We start from the raw sequence: 14,750 nt of genomic DNA on the forward strand, positions 1-14,750 counted from the left end.
ATTCCTCCCTCCTCAGGTCTCTTGTATATCTAGGGGTTTGTTTTTTTTTGTTTGTTTCTTGCTGTGTTGCTCTGTTCTTATTTCAGCTTTTAATACTTGCTACTGTCACTGCTGCTGCCACGACTGCTCCAAGTCAGTCTTTATACTTTAGGGTGCTTGCTTTGCTGTTCCAGCTCTGCTTCTTGATGCTTTCCAAATCCTCATCCCCTATGGTACTTGCCAGCTCTTACTCCTGCCTTACTCACCCAGTTATCTTAAGTGGTTTCATGTCCTCTTGGACATTTTCTTTAAACTACATTCTCTTATGATTCTTGTGATTATTGGTCTAATTCGACATTTAGCCTTTGAATTATACTACAACAAAAGGCAAGGGGTGGAGAATTACAGCACCTAGAACCAGGACCATACTCTTCCATATTTACTGCTTCTGAGGTAAGGGAGGCAGTATTTTCAAAAACTGATTAAGAAGAATAATCATGTTGTAGATTCCCTGAATCACAGTATATTGGATAGTGATTAACGAGGATTTGGTGCCTCTAGTCAGCAGCATCTTACAGCGAACACCAGCTCTAAGCCCAAACAGCCCTTCATCTAATGATGTCATACATAAATGACATCAGACCTTCTCCAGGGATTTCCTCTGGCTTCTTCTTGCCTAAGGCTTTAAACCTATTTGGTATCTTTTGCCTCTCTATAGCCTTCATTGCCCTTGCCATTCTGGATGGTTGCTTTGTGCCTCTCATGTTTCTTTAGTATCTTCATGCCATTCTTTTACTTGCTTTTATCTTCTATCTCTTACAATGCTGTTCGGAGCCCATCCTGCATACAGCCTCTCACCTTCTGCCCCAGCTCGAAGCCACATGATGCTTTCTTGCAGCCTAGGCCATCCCAGACCACCGCTGCTGCTCCTCGTATCCAACACCCCAGTATGCAGGACAAGGGCCACCATTGCTTCTTCATGGTATGAAGCCACTTCCAGGACAACTCATGTGGCATGGAAGCCGCCACCGACCTTGCATCTTTGTGACATGGAAGCTGCAGCCGGGATTCTTCTCTCTTGCGGCAGGAGTACCACCGCCGTTGCCTTACCATCTTCACGGCAGGTACACCTCCAATGCTGCTGCCTACTCCTGATTCCTCGGGTCTCTGTATAGGTGTAAGCCTCCTCTCCATTTAAAGGTCCAGAGGTGGGAAAAGCCCTATGGCCCCAACGCATAATGTCATCACTCCATGCCTTGTCTAGCCCTTTAAAAGGGCTCAGCTTGTTCTCCTTGGGGCCTTTGTATTGGAGCTTTACTCTTGCCTGTGGTCTCTCTCCAGTCAAGGTCCTCCATGGTCTTCTCATATCTAGATGGCTCTTTAGGTGTCCTGATGTTCCTGGTCTCCTTTGGATGTTCCTGATGTTCCCATTTCCATCTCTTTGCCCTGCTTCCAGTTTCCCTGCTTGTCCACCTTTTCTGGCATGCCACTGTCATGGTCCATGACCAGCCCTTGGGGGGGCTGTATAGGGTACTTCGTGGAACAAGGCCTGTCTTCACGTCTGCAAGGTAAGTATTTCAAGGGCCTTGTTTTTAATGCCAAGGTCTGTTCCTATATCAGAGTACTGAAGTCTTGAATCCTGAGTCTTGAATCCTGTTCCCAGTATTCGGAGTTCCTTGTTCCTGCTTCTGTCCATGCCCTAGACTCAAGCCAGAACCTGCTCCACTTCAGCGTGGTCCATGACCAGCCATGGGTATCTGTGTAGGGCACACCTCAGTGCAGGCCTCTCTTGAATCTTTGACATGTTTCCAGTTCCAAATCTCCACTTTCTCGCCTGGAGTCTGCCTTGCTTCTGGCATGGTCTGCGACCAGCTATAGGTGGCTGTGTAGGGCACGCTGCAGTGCAGTTCTCACCCTGTACTAGTGCCTGAATCCTGAATCCTTGCCTGAGTCCTCCTAGTTCCTCGAATTCTCGCCTGAGTCTTCCATGTTCCTGAGTTCATGTCTTGTCTTGTTTCTGTCCTCAGCCTCCGTCTGGCCTCACATACTCATTGTTCCCAAGCGGTGGGTCCGAAAGGGCTACCCAGTGGCTGGAGAGCTACTCTTGAGACCAGCATTGCATTGATGGGTCTCACTTGTGTGCACAGGTCCAGCGGATGTCTGAGCTTGCCTTTTTCTTTGATGTTCCATGTCTTGATCCTGGTCCAATAATCTACCCTACCACAAAACAGTGATGGTCACATAATAAATCAAAAAAGGACAACAATGCCCAATCACTGGATCCATTTATTAGTCTGGATATGCTGGGGTACTTTTGCCACTTCATTTGTGGGACAGGAAACCGGCAGAACTATAAGGCAGAACGTGTGGAACTCTTCCTAAAAGTGGCGACATACTTTTTTTTTTCTGGAGCTGGTTGAATAATGTTAACATCTCCCAAAGAAGGATTATCAGTTTGAAACATGTACATGTTGGGACATTCAGAGTGAATAATCTTCGACAGAAGGGAAGTAAAAATGTTTTGAGATGCAAATAGCAAATGTAAATTTTTCCGCATTCAATGGCAATTTATAGAAGGCTTTTCAGCAAGTTTTAATTGCATGTTTCCCATTGAATTTAAAAGTTGGCATTTACAATTCAAAATTTTAAATTTAAAGATTTCAGAAAAATACAATTTTTTGTAGGGACTTTCACACAGTAAAATTCTTCGTAAAAAATCAGGATAATGGAGGTGGTTGGAAGTTAATGATTACACTCACTGAGGGGGTCATGAATCAAAATGTGCTAAGGTCTTCAGGAGATGTTATTTTCTTCTGGAGCTGGTTGAATAATGTTATGTCGCCACTTTTAGGAAGAGTTCCGCACGTTCTGCCTTATAGTTCTGCCGGACGTTGTTGTCCTTTTTTGATTTATTATAAGTGAACATCACTGTTTTGTGGTAGGGTAGATTATTGGACCAGGATCAAGACATGGAACATCAAAGAACTGGAGTAAGGCAGGCTCAGACCTCCACTGGACCTGTGCACACAGGTGAGATCCATCAATGCAATGCTGGTCTCAAGAGTAGCCCTCCAGCCACTGGGTAGCCCTTTTGGACTTATCCGGCTGACTTACAGAGGATATTCAGCAGCACAGCTATGCTGTTGAATATCCCCATAAGAAATCACCACTTAGCTGGATAAGTCTGATCCGGCTAAGTTAGAACAGCTATTGAGGTGGTCTGTCACATCTGGTTAATGTAACATAACTTAACTGGATAAGTCCGAATATCAGCACTGATATGGTTAAGCTAGCCAGCCACCCCAATCCGGCCATTGTCCTCCCACAAGATATTTGGCTTACCCGGATAATTACTTATCTGGTTAAGTGGTTAGCCATTGAATACGCGGCTACTGAATATAGCCAGGTATTCAATGGCCGCAACTTACCTGGATAAGTCACTACTTATCTGTCTAAGTAGCTCTGAATATTGACCTCCACATGCATGCTGAAACATGTGTCTATTTGTAAGGCAGAAATACATGGTGTTTTATAAACTCCAACTGCATAGTTTATAAAATACTAGCATAAATCTCCATGCACCCACTTATGTTCGAAAATGGTGTACTGCAAACTGTTCTAAAGTTGGGCTCCTAAAGGATAGTTAAAGCGGGTTTTTTTTTCCCCATTTTGTCTATTAAAAAAAATGCTTAGTACACAGACCTCGTTAGATTGCAATCATAGTCATACATTGTTACCAAGGAAACGGTTATCGATGGTTTCATCTTTTTTTTTTTTTTTTTACATAGCTGAAGCACTGCAAAAACAGCTGTTATATCTTAACTGTCCACTGAAAATAAATCAGAATCATAAGTTAGAATAAATCATAATTAGCTGTTGATTAGGATATTTTTATGTGAAAATTAGTGAGACATATTTTGAAAGCGCAATCCATTTTCATCTAAGCCTCTCTGTGAATTATAATGCAGTACCTGTACTGTGAATGCCAAGTGACTTCACGATAAGGAGTCTGCTGTGCCTCTTATCTCTGCTGTTGCAGATTTGCCCAGTTCAAGCTGTGTGTGATTAATTCACCATAAATACAATTTAAACCGAACGAACCTGCAGCACCAGTCCATAACAATTACTTGGATCTGAGGAAAGTCGTATTAAATAAATATTGGTGTGCATAATTGGAGAAGAAATATGCCATTGCAAGACAGTAGCCTTTTAATATAGCCTATGTAACTGCAAAGTCAGTGGAATTACAGGCCATTGCAGACCTGATAAAATGTAGCAGCTGCTTGAAGGCAAGTACATAATACTCTTTCACATCTGCCCACATATTTGTAACATCCCTATGCACTTTTTCTAGTGAACTTTGGACTAATTATCTAAAGGGAAATATGAGCGTACTTTCCCTTTTTAAGATTGTCTCAGGAAAAAGTATCCTCGGACATCTGCACCTCCTTTTTCCAGTGCATATTATTTCCCTTGGAAACAATGAGATTTATTATTTATTTACTTATTTAAAAGTCTTCTATACCGATGTTAGTCGAAACATCACCTCGGTTTACATGGAACAAAAGCAACGGAAATTACAAGTAACAGGGGAAGGGTAAGGGGTACAAAAAACCATAAGGAGAGCAGAGAAGCATAGGAACAAAACAAGTGAACTATAATGTCATAAGAACAAGGTCATAGTCAAATTCAGGTCATGATCCATCACAATTCAATATTCATCAAGGGTGTTGGGGAAAGGCTTGTTTGAGATCCATATTCAAGAGCATTTTGCCAGATAAATCAGTAGTTATCCAGCTAAATGCAGGTCTGGGCCCTTAATTAGCTAAATTCTAGCCAGCCAATACATTATCCAGCTAGAATTTAGCTGGATAAGTTAGGGGCATTCTGGGGGCATAAGTGGGATGAGTTGAGTTAGCCGGCTAAAGTCTGGTCAGGCCCATATTGTTGTCCTAAAATTAGCCCGTTAACGTTAAGATAGCCAGCTATTATATGCTGATCTTGTCTCATCTTGGAAGCTAAGCAGGGTTGGATATTCAGTAGCATGGCTGATAATTTTATCCGGCTGCCTTTGCTATCTGGACAGAATGAATGAAGAGCTCAATGTGTGCAGATTTGAAAATGCCAAGTACAAATGTTTCATTCCCCCCCCCCCCCCCCCCACCCTAAAACATACCCCGGGACCACCATACCACCTCAAGGTATATGCATGGTTGGTCTCTGTGCTTACGTTTGTAGGCAGGAAAGAAGTGGGGAATTTTCAGTCAGGTTGCACTAGTTAAATAGTTGTTTATCCAGGGAAATGGCTTTTGAAAGTTGCCCTGGCCATGAGCACATTACTTTTTTAGCGCAGACTCCTTTATTACGGATGTGCATTTGTTTTAAATTAGTGGCACATTCGAAATGAAAATGACCTTACATACAATACCCCAAAACATTTGATATATTTTATTTTTTTTAAAGAACAGGCCGCCCCAAGACTGTCCAACCCCCAGCCCTCAAAGTCACAGGGCTTGGGACTCCCTGGCTGGGCTGAGCCTAGCCAGGGCCTTCCCAGGCTCCTCTGACCCCCACCTCCTATTCCTCAAAGACAACCTTGGGGCCCTGGCCTACCCAGCTGGGCTGAGCTGGGCCTAGCAAGGGTCTCCCAAAGACCTTCCTCCTGCTCCCATGGACACATTTTCTGGGACCAGAGTCTTCCATGGCCCCCACTTACCCCTTGCATGTGGGCACTGGAGAAGAAAAGCATGCTACCCATTTGTTCTTACCCCTCCACAAGCCACTTTGGCACTATTCTCAGGACTGGCCGCTGCCATTATGTTGTAGAAAAAATACTGCATAGTCATTTTTTTTAAATTCACTACTTATAGTGATACACTGTTGTATATCATGATATGGCCCACAATAAATTTTTAATTGATGTGTATATTTGCTAGATAAGTTGCTGCTTAACCATAAGTTCTTCAAAAACGGATATCTAGTTTGCAGGTAAGGGGAGGTCGTACAGCTACTGGTCCTTTCCTGTTGCAGATGTGTTTGTCAGTCAACATTTTGCCTGCTTGGTCATGAGATGGGTTATACTATGAACTAAAACTTTTGAAAATAATATATCTTCTTGCCCTTAGAGTAAAAGTACAGTTTCTAAATTTATCATGCATTTCTCCATGTTCATTGTCTTAATTTAGATTTTTAATAGTAAGTAACAAGTTAAATGGCAAAATAAATGTTTATGACATTACATTTTCTCCTTTGTTTTCAGGCAGGAGCCAATGTACTCCTGCAGGATGTGAATGGAAATACCCCCCTTGACTATGCCATGGAAGGAGGAGAATCCAGCTATATTCTCTTGACATATCTAGCTGAAAATGGTAGGTATGCAGTTTTTACTAGTCATCTGCTCTTACGTGTCAAGTTTTAGTCAACTACTAAAATCTTAGGCAGTCTTACTATATATAATCTTCTGAAAGATGCTTGTATGAAATATTCTCTCCATTAATGTATAAAAATAGCAAGACCTGTTACATAACACACTTTTGATTTGTATTTTTCAGCACATATGTTTATTTATTTAAAAATGTTTATATACCGCAAACAATAAGACATTTGCATGTCCATCTAGGCGGTTTACAAATATACATACATAAGTTAAAAAGTAAAGCACAGCAAATTTACCTACGAAGGTTAAAATAGACAAACACAACTAATTTAAACATAATAAAGGTCTAGCGGTATATTGTGTTATTGTATTTAAGGTATGTTGTGTGCTTCATTGAATAGATATGTCTTTAGCATTTTCTTAAATTCCTTACGGTTTGATGTAAGTCGGAGGTTTTCGGGGAGAGAGTTCCATAAGATTGGACCGGCAACGGAGAAGGTTCTTTTGCAGATTAGAGCCAAGCTGATTGTTTTAACTGTTGGTACTTCTAGCAAACTAATTCAAACTATGAATTATATTAATTTCTACAGTAAACACAAATACCAATTTCTTGAGTTTGCAAGGATGTCAGCACATAAAATTCAGGGATACCAGAAGTTTTTTTTTGTATTAGGGGGTTCCCCTTTTTGTAATACTACTTGGCAAACTTCTCTCTCCTAGAACATTGAATAATATGGCTGTAGCAGATAAAGAACAGCATTGATAGGCAAAGTGGTCTGGTGGTATCACATGCAACATAGTAACATAATGAATGATGGCAGATAAAGACCAAAGTGGTCCATCCAGTTGGCCCGACAATTTTGATTTATTTATTTAGTTTTTAGTTTTACTTTAAGATACTAGGACCTGCTGCTCCATGCAGGCCAACCTGAAGGCTATATGTAAACCACCGGTATAACAGAAGTTACTCCACTTCTTCATTTCCATTCTCAAGCCAGCAGGGATCCTCTGTGTTTGTCCCACATGTATTGGTCAGCGTCAGCAGTAGAGCTCATGATAATCAGACTGAAAATCAAAGTTCAAATATTGCCAGATCCTTGAAAATAGTGGGTGTTGGTAATACTGAATCATTTTGGGAATGATACAGTTGTAGTTCTTGCTCTCAAGAAATACTTGATTACTCTAGTGCTTACCTAGCTTTCAAGATTCAAATTAAGCTGGTAAAAAAAACCCCCTCCAAAACAATAACCTCCAAAGTAGACTTCATGTTTTCTTGAAATGTTTGATATCAATCACAACTTAATCACCCAACACCACTGTATTCCAGTGTACCGAACTGTTCAACAACAATATCAACAATCAAATGATACCACAAGTATAATTTAAACACCTCATGTATGTGCAAAACCAAATGTATGTAGGCCCCTTACTTTAAGGGTCTGTATTATGCAACAGACTCTATTATTGTATAGGGTCACCTTGCTTTAATTTAAATTATCCGTTTTTAGTTATTTTTTCTATTTTCTTTTATCATAAAATCCATTGTCACACAATCTCCGCAAATGTAAGGAGGGGGACACAAATACTCATCTACTCCATGGTAGTCCATGGTAGGGTGAACTACCATGGAGTAGATGAGTATTTGTGTCCCCCTCCTTACATTTGCGGAGATTGTGTGACAATGGATTTTATGATAAAAGAAAATAGAAAAAATAACTAAAAACGGATAATTTAAATTAAAGCAAGGTGACCCTATACAATAATAGAGTCTGTTGCATAATACAGACCCTTAAAGTAAGGGGCCTACATACATTTGGTTTTGCACATACATGAGGTGTTTAAATTATACTTGTGGTACCATTTGATTGTTGATATTGTTCTTGAAATGTTTACCATGAGCCCCTAAACAGCAGCTGATGTTTAAGATGCAGCTGTTGCACTTTATACAGTAGCATAGAAACATAGAAGTGATGGCAGAAGAAGTCCAAATGGCCCATCCAGTCTGCGCAGCAAGCTTTCACACCTATTTGTTTTCATACTTATCTGTTACTCTTGGCCCTTTATAAGTAACTTATTGGTTCCAATTCCCTTCTACCCCAAAAATTGATGTAACCAGCTTTCTGGATTAGGTGCCAAGAGGGCAGTGGAACACAAAGGCCCCCGGGGCCAATCCAACTTTCTTCTACTCTGATACAGTCCAAGAGCTCTGGGATAGAGATCTTTCCATTGAGGGGAAGGACTGAATTCTCCAAGAGCCAAGATGGCTGGGGTGACTCTTTAGCTGTTGCCCTGGGTGGATAACTGTTCTCATTCAAGTTTAGAGGATGTGAGTGCCACAAAATACACTGGAAGCTTAGATTGAGTATCCAAAAATAGCAGATTGGCACTGTTTGCAGTTCTTGGCTTGATGAATTGGAAAACTGTAAATTTCACCTTATCTGTGCAAGTGTCTCTTACTATTTGGCAGGGAAGCTCTCACCCTTGAAGGCTTGGCTAAGAAGATTCCTAGTTGGGCAGCGTATCCTTAGTGGGGATGGAAAAATTCCTCCAAAAATACTGATGGCAAAGAAAAAAATAAAGGATTACAATCTTTGCACAGTCTCCCCAGTGTATCTTTCCCAAGATGAATAGTCTGGTTAGGGTATCCTCAGAATAGAATTTTGGGTCTTACTCAGTTCTCCTCTTCAGTTGTCTCAATGGTATTTTTCTTAGGGAAAATCCAGTAGCAGGAAACACAGCAGCTCTCTACAGACGTTCCTCCTTCAGGCAGGAAGGGTGGCCTCAAACGTTCTCCTGGGAACTCAGAAGAAATCTTCACAACAAGTGTAAAAAATGTAGAACTCCTTTGCAGCGGGTCACCATTTCGAATCTTCCCTACCTCCTGATCTAACTTAACTGGTGGACACCCCAAATTCATCCAGCCAGAGGTAACAGGGATCTCACGAAAGGAATTCTCAAAAAGGCAAAAAAAGCATCCAAAGTCTCAGCCATAATATGGAACCAACATCAAGACAGGCACTGATCCCCTTCCCACTTAAGGTTTTGGCCCAGGCTGTAAAACCCAGCACCCAAGCAGGGGAACAACTCAAGAAAATCACATTTACTATCTCTGACTCCTAACAAAATGCCACATTGCTTTATACAGAGCAGGGGGCGGGCCATTCCAGCAACCTCAGTGGAGGAGCTGTTCTGAATAGTGCACCTCTCTCTATTACCTTTCCTATCCTAGCTGACAGGGTTCAATTCTAGGTCCATATCATGATGATCCCAAAGAGTCGTCACATCGACAGTTAAATCCAATATCCTGCAAAGTAATCTTTGATAATTCATGTTAAATTCTATTACAAAGAAATCATCGTTTTCAGAAAACATTACTTTTATAGTAACATAGTTTAACATATTAACATAGTAGAAATCAGTAGATCTACTTAGAGGAATGTATTTTGTGTTTTAAATAAACAAGGATCATTTGGCCAGCCAAGTCTTCCTGGTTTCCCTTTCTTACCTTGAAGGTGAATTTTAAAAGCCAGATGTGCACATCAGTCAGGGGATGCATGAATATGTCAGGCTGGCATGCACTGAGCCTGAATTTTTTTTTTTTTAAGCCACCTGGATATACCCTTACATGTCGCTACAAGCACAAATGAAAAGTTTTAGAAAGGGAGTCTGGCGTGGTCATTCTGGAACTTTGAACTGAAAATTGAGCGTAAATATTTACGTGATCTGGCGTGCGCTGGGGCCCCCTGCCATGGATGACATGAAATGCATAAAACAAGATATCTAGGCAGATCAGTGGGGTATTAAGGGTCGTGGCTAATGGGGAGAAGGGAGGCTAAAAAGCTAGGGGGCTTTGAAAGTACTATCCTTTAACTGGATGAACTGGGGAAATTGGCAATGGCATCGGCGCATGCCTTTTAAAATCCCCCCCTCCCACCACCACTTAAAATTGAGTGCTATTTTATAACATGCGCACATATATGCATGTGTGTATGCAATAGCCATGTCCCTGGGTGCAGGAAGACGAACAAGCGCACATGTGCGCCCACACGTCGGTATTAAAATTCACCTTTAATTGCTTATCACCCTTTCCTGCCCTTTACCACCACCTCCAGTACCACTCAGTACTCCTAACTGCTGACTGTCGTCTTATACTTTCTGTCCCCTCTATGGAAAGTATAACTACATTGTCCTGCCATTCATATTAGGAGGCCAGTGTTCTAACCTGTGGGATTTCCTGTGAGTTTTTGGTCATTTCATGCAAAATTTCCCACCCTTCATACGATCTGGATAGTGTACAATTTTGCTATGGGGACTGACAAAAAAAAAACAATTGGCCAGTAAAGACATTATTGCACACCAGTTTTTGGTAAATTCAGAATTAATAAGATACTTCTATCGATCTTGCATCGCAGCAGCTCATGTAGGCCTAGATTCATCGAATTGCGATGTGTCTTCCCAGATGGCGTTCCATTGTTGTGGGAGGATGTTGCCGCGCTAGTGGGGGCCTTGCCCCCAAAAACACATTGTGGCTCCATGGTGTGCTCTTTTGTGTTGCGGCCAAACACCACAACATAAAAGAACATAACAAGTGACCCTTTAACGCGATGGTGGCCCCAGTCTCATGGACTGCAATCATCTTGAAGGGCCTCTGGCCACCCAAAAATTACCTGCGGCCAAAAGGCGAGGTTGAGCAGGGGTCATTGGTGACCACCATTTCAATCTGGGGTTGCCAGTCGAAACAGCCACAAATCCCCAAAAATACAAATAAAGTATATTGTAAGCTTGCGGGTTACTGTATATATTCCCCCCTCTCACCTCCTCCTGCCCCCCCCCCCCCGAATGAACAATCCCTCTTTCCATCCCCCTGGCCACCCCAAATAAGCAATCCAAATCCTCCCTCTCCTGGCCCTCTGAATGAACAATCCCCTTCCCCCTCCCTCTTGGCCCCCCGAATGAGACTTACCACTCCCCGATCTATGATGACCTCACCCTACCCCAGTCACATTGCTGGGGTAGGGTGAGGTCATCACCATGTTGGAAAATGGCGACGACCAGGATGGGTGCAAGGGTGCACTCGTCCCCGCTGCAGGATCAAGGATAAGGTAATGGGTTCTCTGCAGTGGGGGGGGGGGGGGGGTATGGCTTTTGGGTGGCCAGGAGAGGGAGATAACTTAGGGGGGCCAGGGGGGAGGGGATGTCTTTCGGGAGGCTGTGGGGAGAGGGGATTTGGATTGCTAATTCATGGAGGCCAGGGGGGAGGGGCATGTCTCATTCAGGGGGCTAGGGGGAGGTGGGAGGGAGATTGTGTGTGTGTGTATTGGGGGTGGGGAGCAGCTGCTATGTGCATGCTATTCTTTATTTGTATTTGTGGGAATTCGAAGCCACCTAGAGTGGTGGCCCTGGGTTGAAGCAGAGGTGAGAGATGACCCCTGCTCAACTTCCCCATTTACTTGTGGTTTTTTCCCCTGCTGCTTTAAATGTGAGGCGGGAGCTTCAGGACCCTCGTTAGGGTCCTGGGCCTCCAGCCGCACATCTAACGCATGCCAAGGAGGTGTGGTTATTTTATCGCAGCTGACCATCTTCTCGGTTGTCCGTGATAAAATATTAGCATTGAATTGCCTAGTAATGACTTTCTTTGCATGCAGTTGCATTATTCATACTGCAAATTGCATGCAAAGAAGATCATTGTAGTAGGGGAGGATATCTGGGCAGTGACATACAAAATGTTGCATATGAACGCAATATAATGCACATTAGAGCCTTTTATCACATGTTAGGTCACTAACGCATTTTGATGAATGACCCTGTTTGAATTAAAATACAATTCCTACATCAGTGGCTGTACAAAAAATATAACTTTTTATGAGACAGAAAGCCCTGATTTTTATTTTTTGGGGAGGTCTTTGCAAGAAGTCTCATTTGTGAAATGTTTCACAGTATTGTACCACAGTCTCTAGGTGATCTTTTTTTTTTTTTATAATTATTAGTCTCTAGATGATCTGCCACTTCCTCTGTTGTATCTGAGAATATACCAAAGCTGCAGGCTGATTCACCCTGCCTTATCTTCCTGGGAATTTAATGCAGTGCTACCAACTTTTAGTGCAAGTAGGCTTTGTGGCCTTCCCTTTTTGATTCTTTGCCATTCTTTGTAGATAAGCATATTCTTTCCATACTTCCTATTTCTCTCCTCTCCTGTCTTGGTCACCTCTCTCATGTATAAATGCTATCATAGGTTTGGTTACTATTACCTCTGCGAGTAGACTATTTCAGATATCCAGTACTTCCTCATATTCCTCATTTCATGACTCTTTGTTCTTGAGTTTCTCTTAGCATGTAAAATAGTGCTGCCTTATTCTTTTTTGAAGTCTGTTTATTTATTTATTTATTTTAAGTTTTTCTATACCGGCATTCGCGATAAATATCGCATCATGTCGGTTTACAATTAACAAGTAGATAGGGAACAAAAGGCAATAAATAACATTGATCTAAGTAATAATAATAATAAAATAATAGTAATAGTAGTAAAAAACGTTAAACAAGAGAAGGCTAAGGAATGCAGTTACAATAAAACAAGGGAGTAATATAACTTGGATCAGAGAAAAGAAGCAGGGGTTTAAATATATATAACATATATGCCAGTCAATGTGCTTATAGCGTTGAAGAATTGCCCTTATGAGGTAGGGATATTAATTACTATGATTAAGGCAAAGTCTGAGCGAATAGGTAATAATGGAATAGGTTTAGTTTAGTTCAGGAAAGGCTTTCGTGAATAGCCACGTTTTAAGTCTTTTCCTAAATGTAGGAAGGCAGGGTTCCTGTCGCAAATCTGGTGGGATGGAGTTCCACAATGTTGGTCCTGCAGTGGAGAAAGCCCTGTCTCTGGCGGTTATGTGCCTCATGGATTTGGAGGGTGGTACTTGTAGGGTTTCTCTATAGGACTCTCTGATTGGTCTTTTGGACGTGAATTTTTTGAGAGGAATTTGAAGGGTGAGCTGAGAGTGTTGATGTATAGCTTTGTAAATAATGGTTATGGACTTATATATGATTCTGTAATGAATTGGCAGCCAGTGCAGATCTTTGAGGATTGGTGATATGTGGTCTCTTCTCCGTGTGTTAGTTAATATTCTAGCAGCCGTGTTTTGGACCATCTGAAGGGGTTTGGTGTGAGATGATGGAAGACCTAATAGCAAAGAGTTGCAGTAATCTAGTTTCGAAAAAATTATTGATTGTAGAATAGTTCTGTAGTCATGAAAATGGAAGAGTGGTCTTATTCTTTTTAAGACTTGGATTTTATAGAAGCAGTCCTTAGTAGTTTGATTTATGAATGCTTTTAGGTTTAACCTGTTATCCATGATATTCCTCTATCTCCTTTTACTTCTCTAAATAAGTTTACGTTGAAGGCCCTATTAGGGATGTGAATCGTTTTAGGACGATTAAAATTATCGTCCGATAATTTTAATATCGTCTTAAACCGTTATGGAACACAATACAATAGAGATTCTAACGATTTATCGTTATAAATCGTTAGAATCGTGAGCCGGCACACTAAAACCCCCTAAAACCCACCCCCGACCCTTTAAATTAAATCCCCCACCCTCCCGAACCCCCCCCAAATGAGTTAAATAACCTGCGGGTCCAGCGGCGGTCCGGAACGGCAGCGGTCCGGAACGGGCTCCTGCTCCTGAATCTTGTTGTCTTCAGCCGGCGCCATTTTCCAAAATGGCGCCGAAAAATGGCGGCGGCCATAGACGAACATGATTGGACGGCAGGAGGTCCTTCCGGACCCCCGCTGGACTTTTGGCAAGTCTCGTGGGGGTCAGGAGGCCCCCCACAAGCTGGCCAAAAGTTCCTGGAGGTCCAGCGGGGGTCAGGGAGCGATTTCCCGCCGCGAATCGTTTTCGTACGGAAAATGGCGCCGGCAGGAGATCGACTGCAGGAGGTCGTTCAGCGAGGCGCCGGAACCCTCGCTGAACGACCCTCCTGCAGTCGATCTCCTGCCGGCGCCATTTTCCGTACGAAAACGATTCGCGGCGGGAAATCGCTCCCTGACCCCCGCTGGACCTCCAGGAACTTTTGGCCAGCTTGTGGGGGGCCTCCTGACCCCCACGAGACTTGCCAAAAGTCCAGCGGGGGTCCGGAAGGACCTCCTGCCGTCCAATCGTGTTCGTCTATGGCCGCCGCCATTTTTCGGCGCCATTTTGGAAAATGGCGCCGGCTGAAGACAACAAGATTCAGGAGCAGGAGCCCGTTCCGGACCGCTGCCGTTCCGGACCGCCGCTGGACCCGCAGGTTATTTAACTCATTTGGGGGGGGTTCGGGAGGGTGGGGGATTTAATTTAAAGGGTCGGGGGTGGGTTTTAGGGGGTTTTAATGTGCCGGTTTTGCGATTTTTAGA

The 14,750-nt window shown here is 42.7% G+C and overlaps 1 protein-coding gene across 1 annotated transcript in view; it reads left to right on the forward strand.

Annotated features, from left to right (window-relative positions):
• The window catches only part of LOC115092484 (unconventional myosin-XVI-like), a 334,559-nt gene that overhangs the window by 156,143 nt on the left and 163,666 nt on the right, over positions 1–14,750 (forward strand). The window contains exon 5 of the mRNA XM_029603324.1: positions 6,239–6,347. Within this exon, the coding sequence (XP_029459184.1) occupies positions 6,239–6,347 (109 nt within the window). The remainder of the gene's footprint in view (positions 1–6,238; positions 6,348–14,750) is intronic.

The sequence above is a fragment of the Rhinatrema bivittatum genome, chromosome 5 (genome assembly GCF_901001135.1).
Source record: "Rhinatrema bivittatum chromosome 5, aRhiBiv1.1, whole genome shotgun sequence".
Classification (NCBI taxonomy): Eukaryota; Metazoa; Chordata; class Amphibia; order Gymnophiona; family Rhinatrematidae; genus Rhinatrema; species Rhinatrema bivittatum.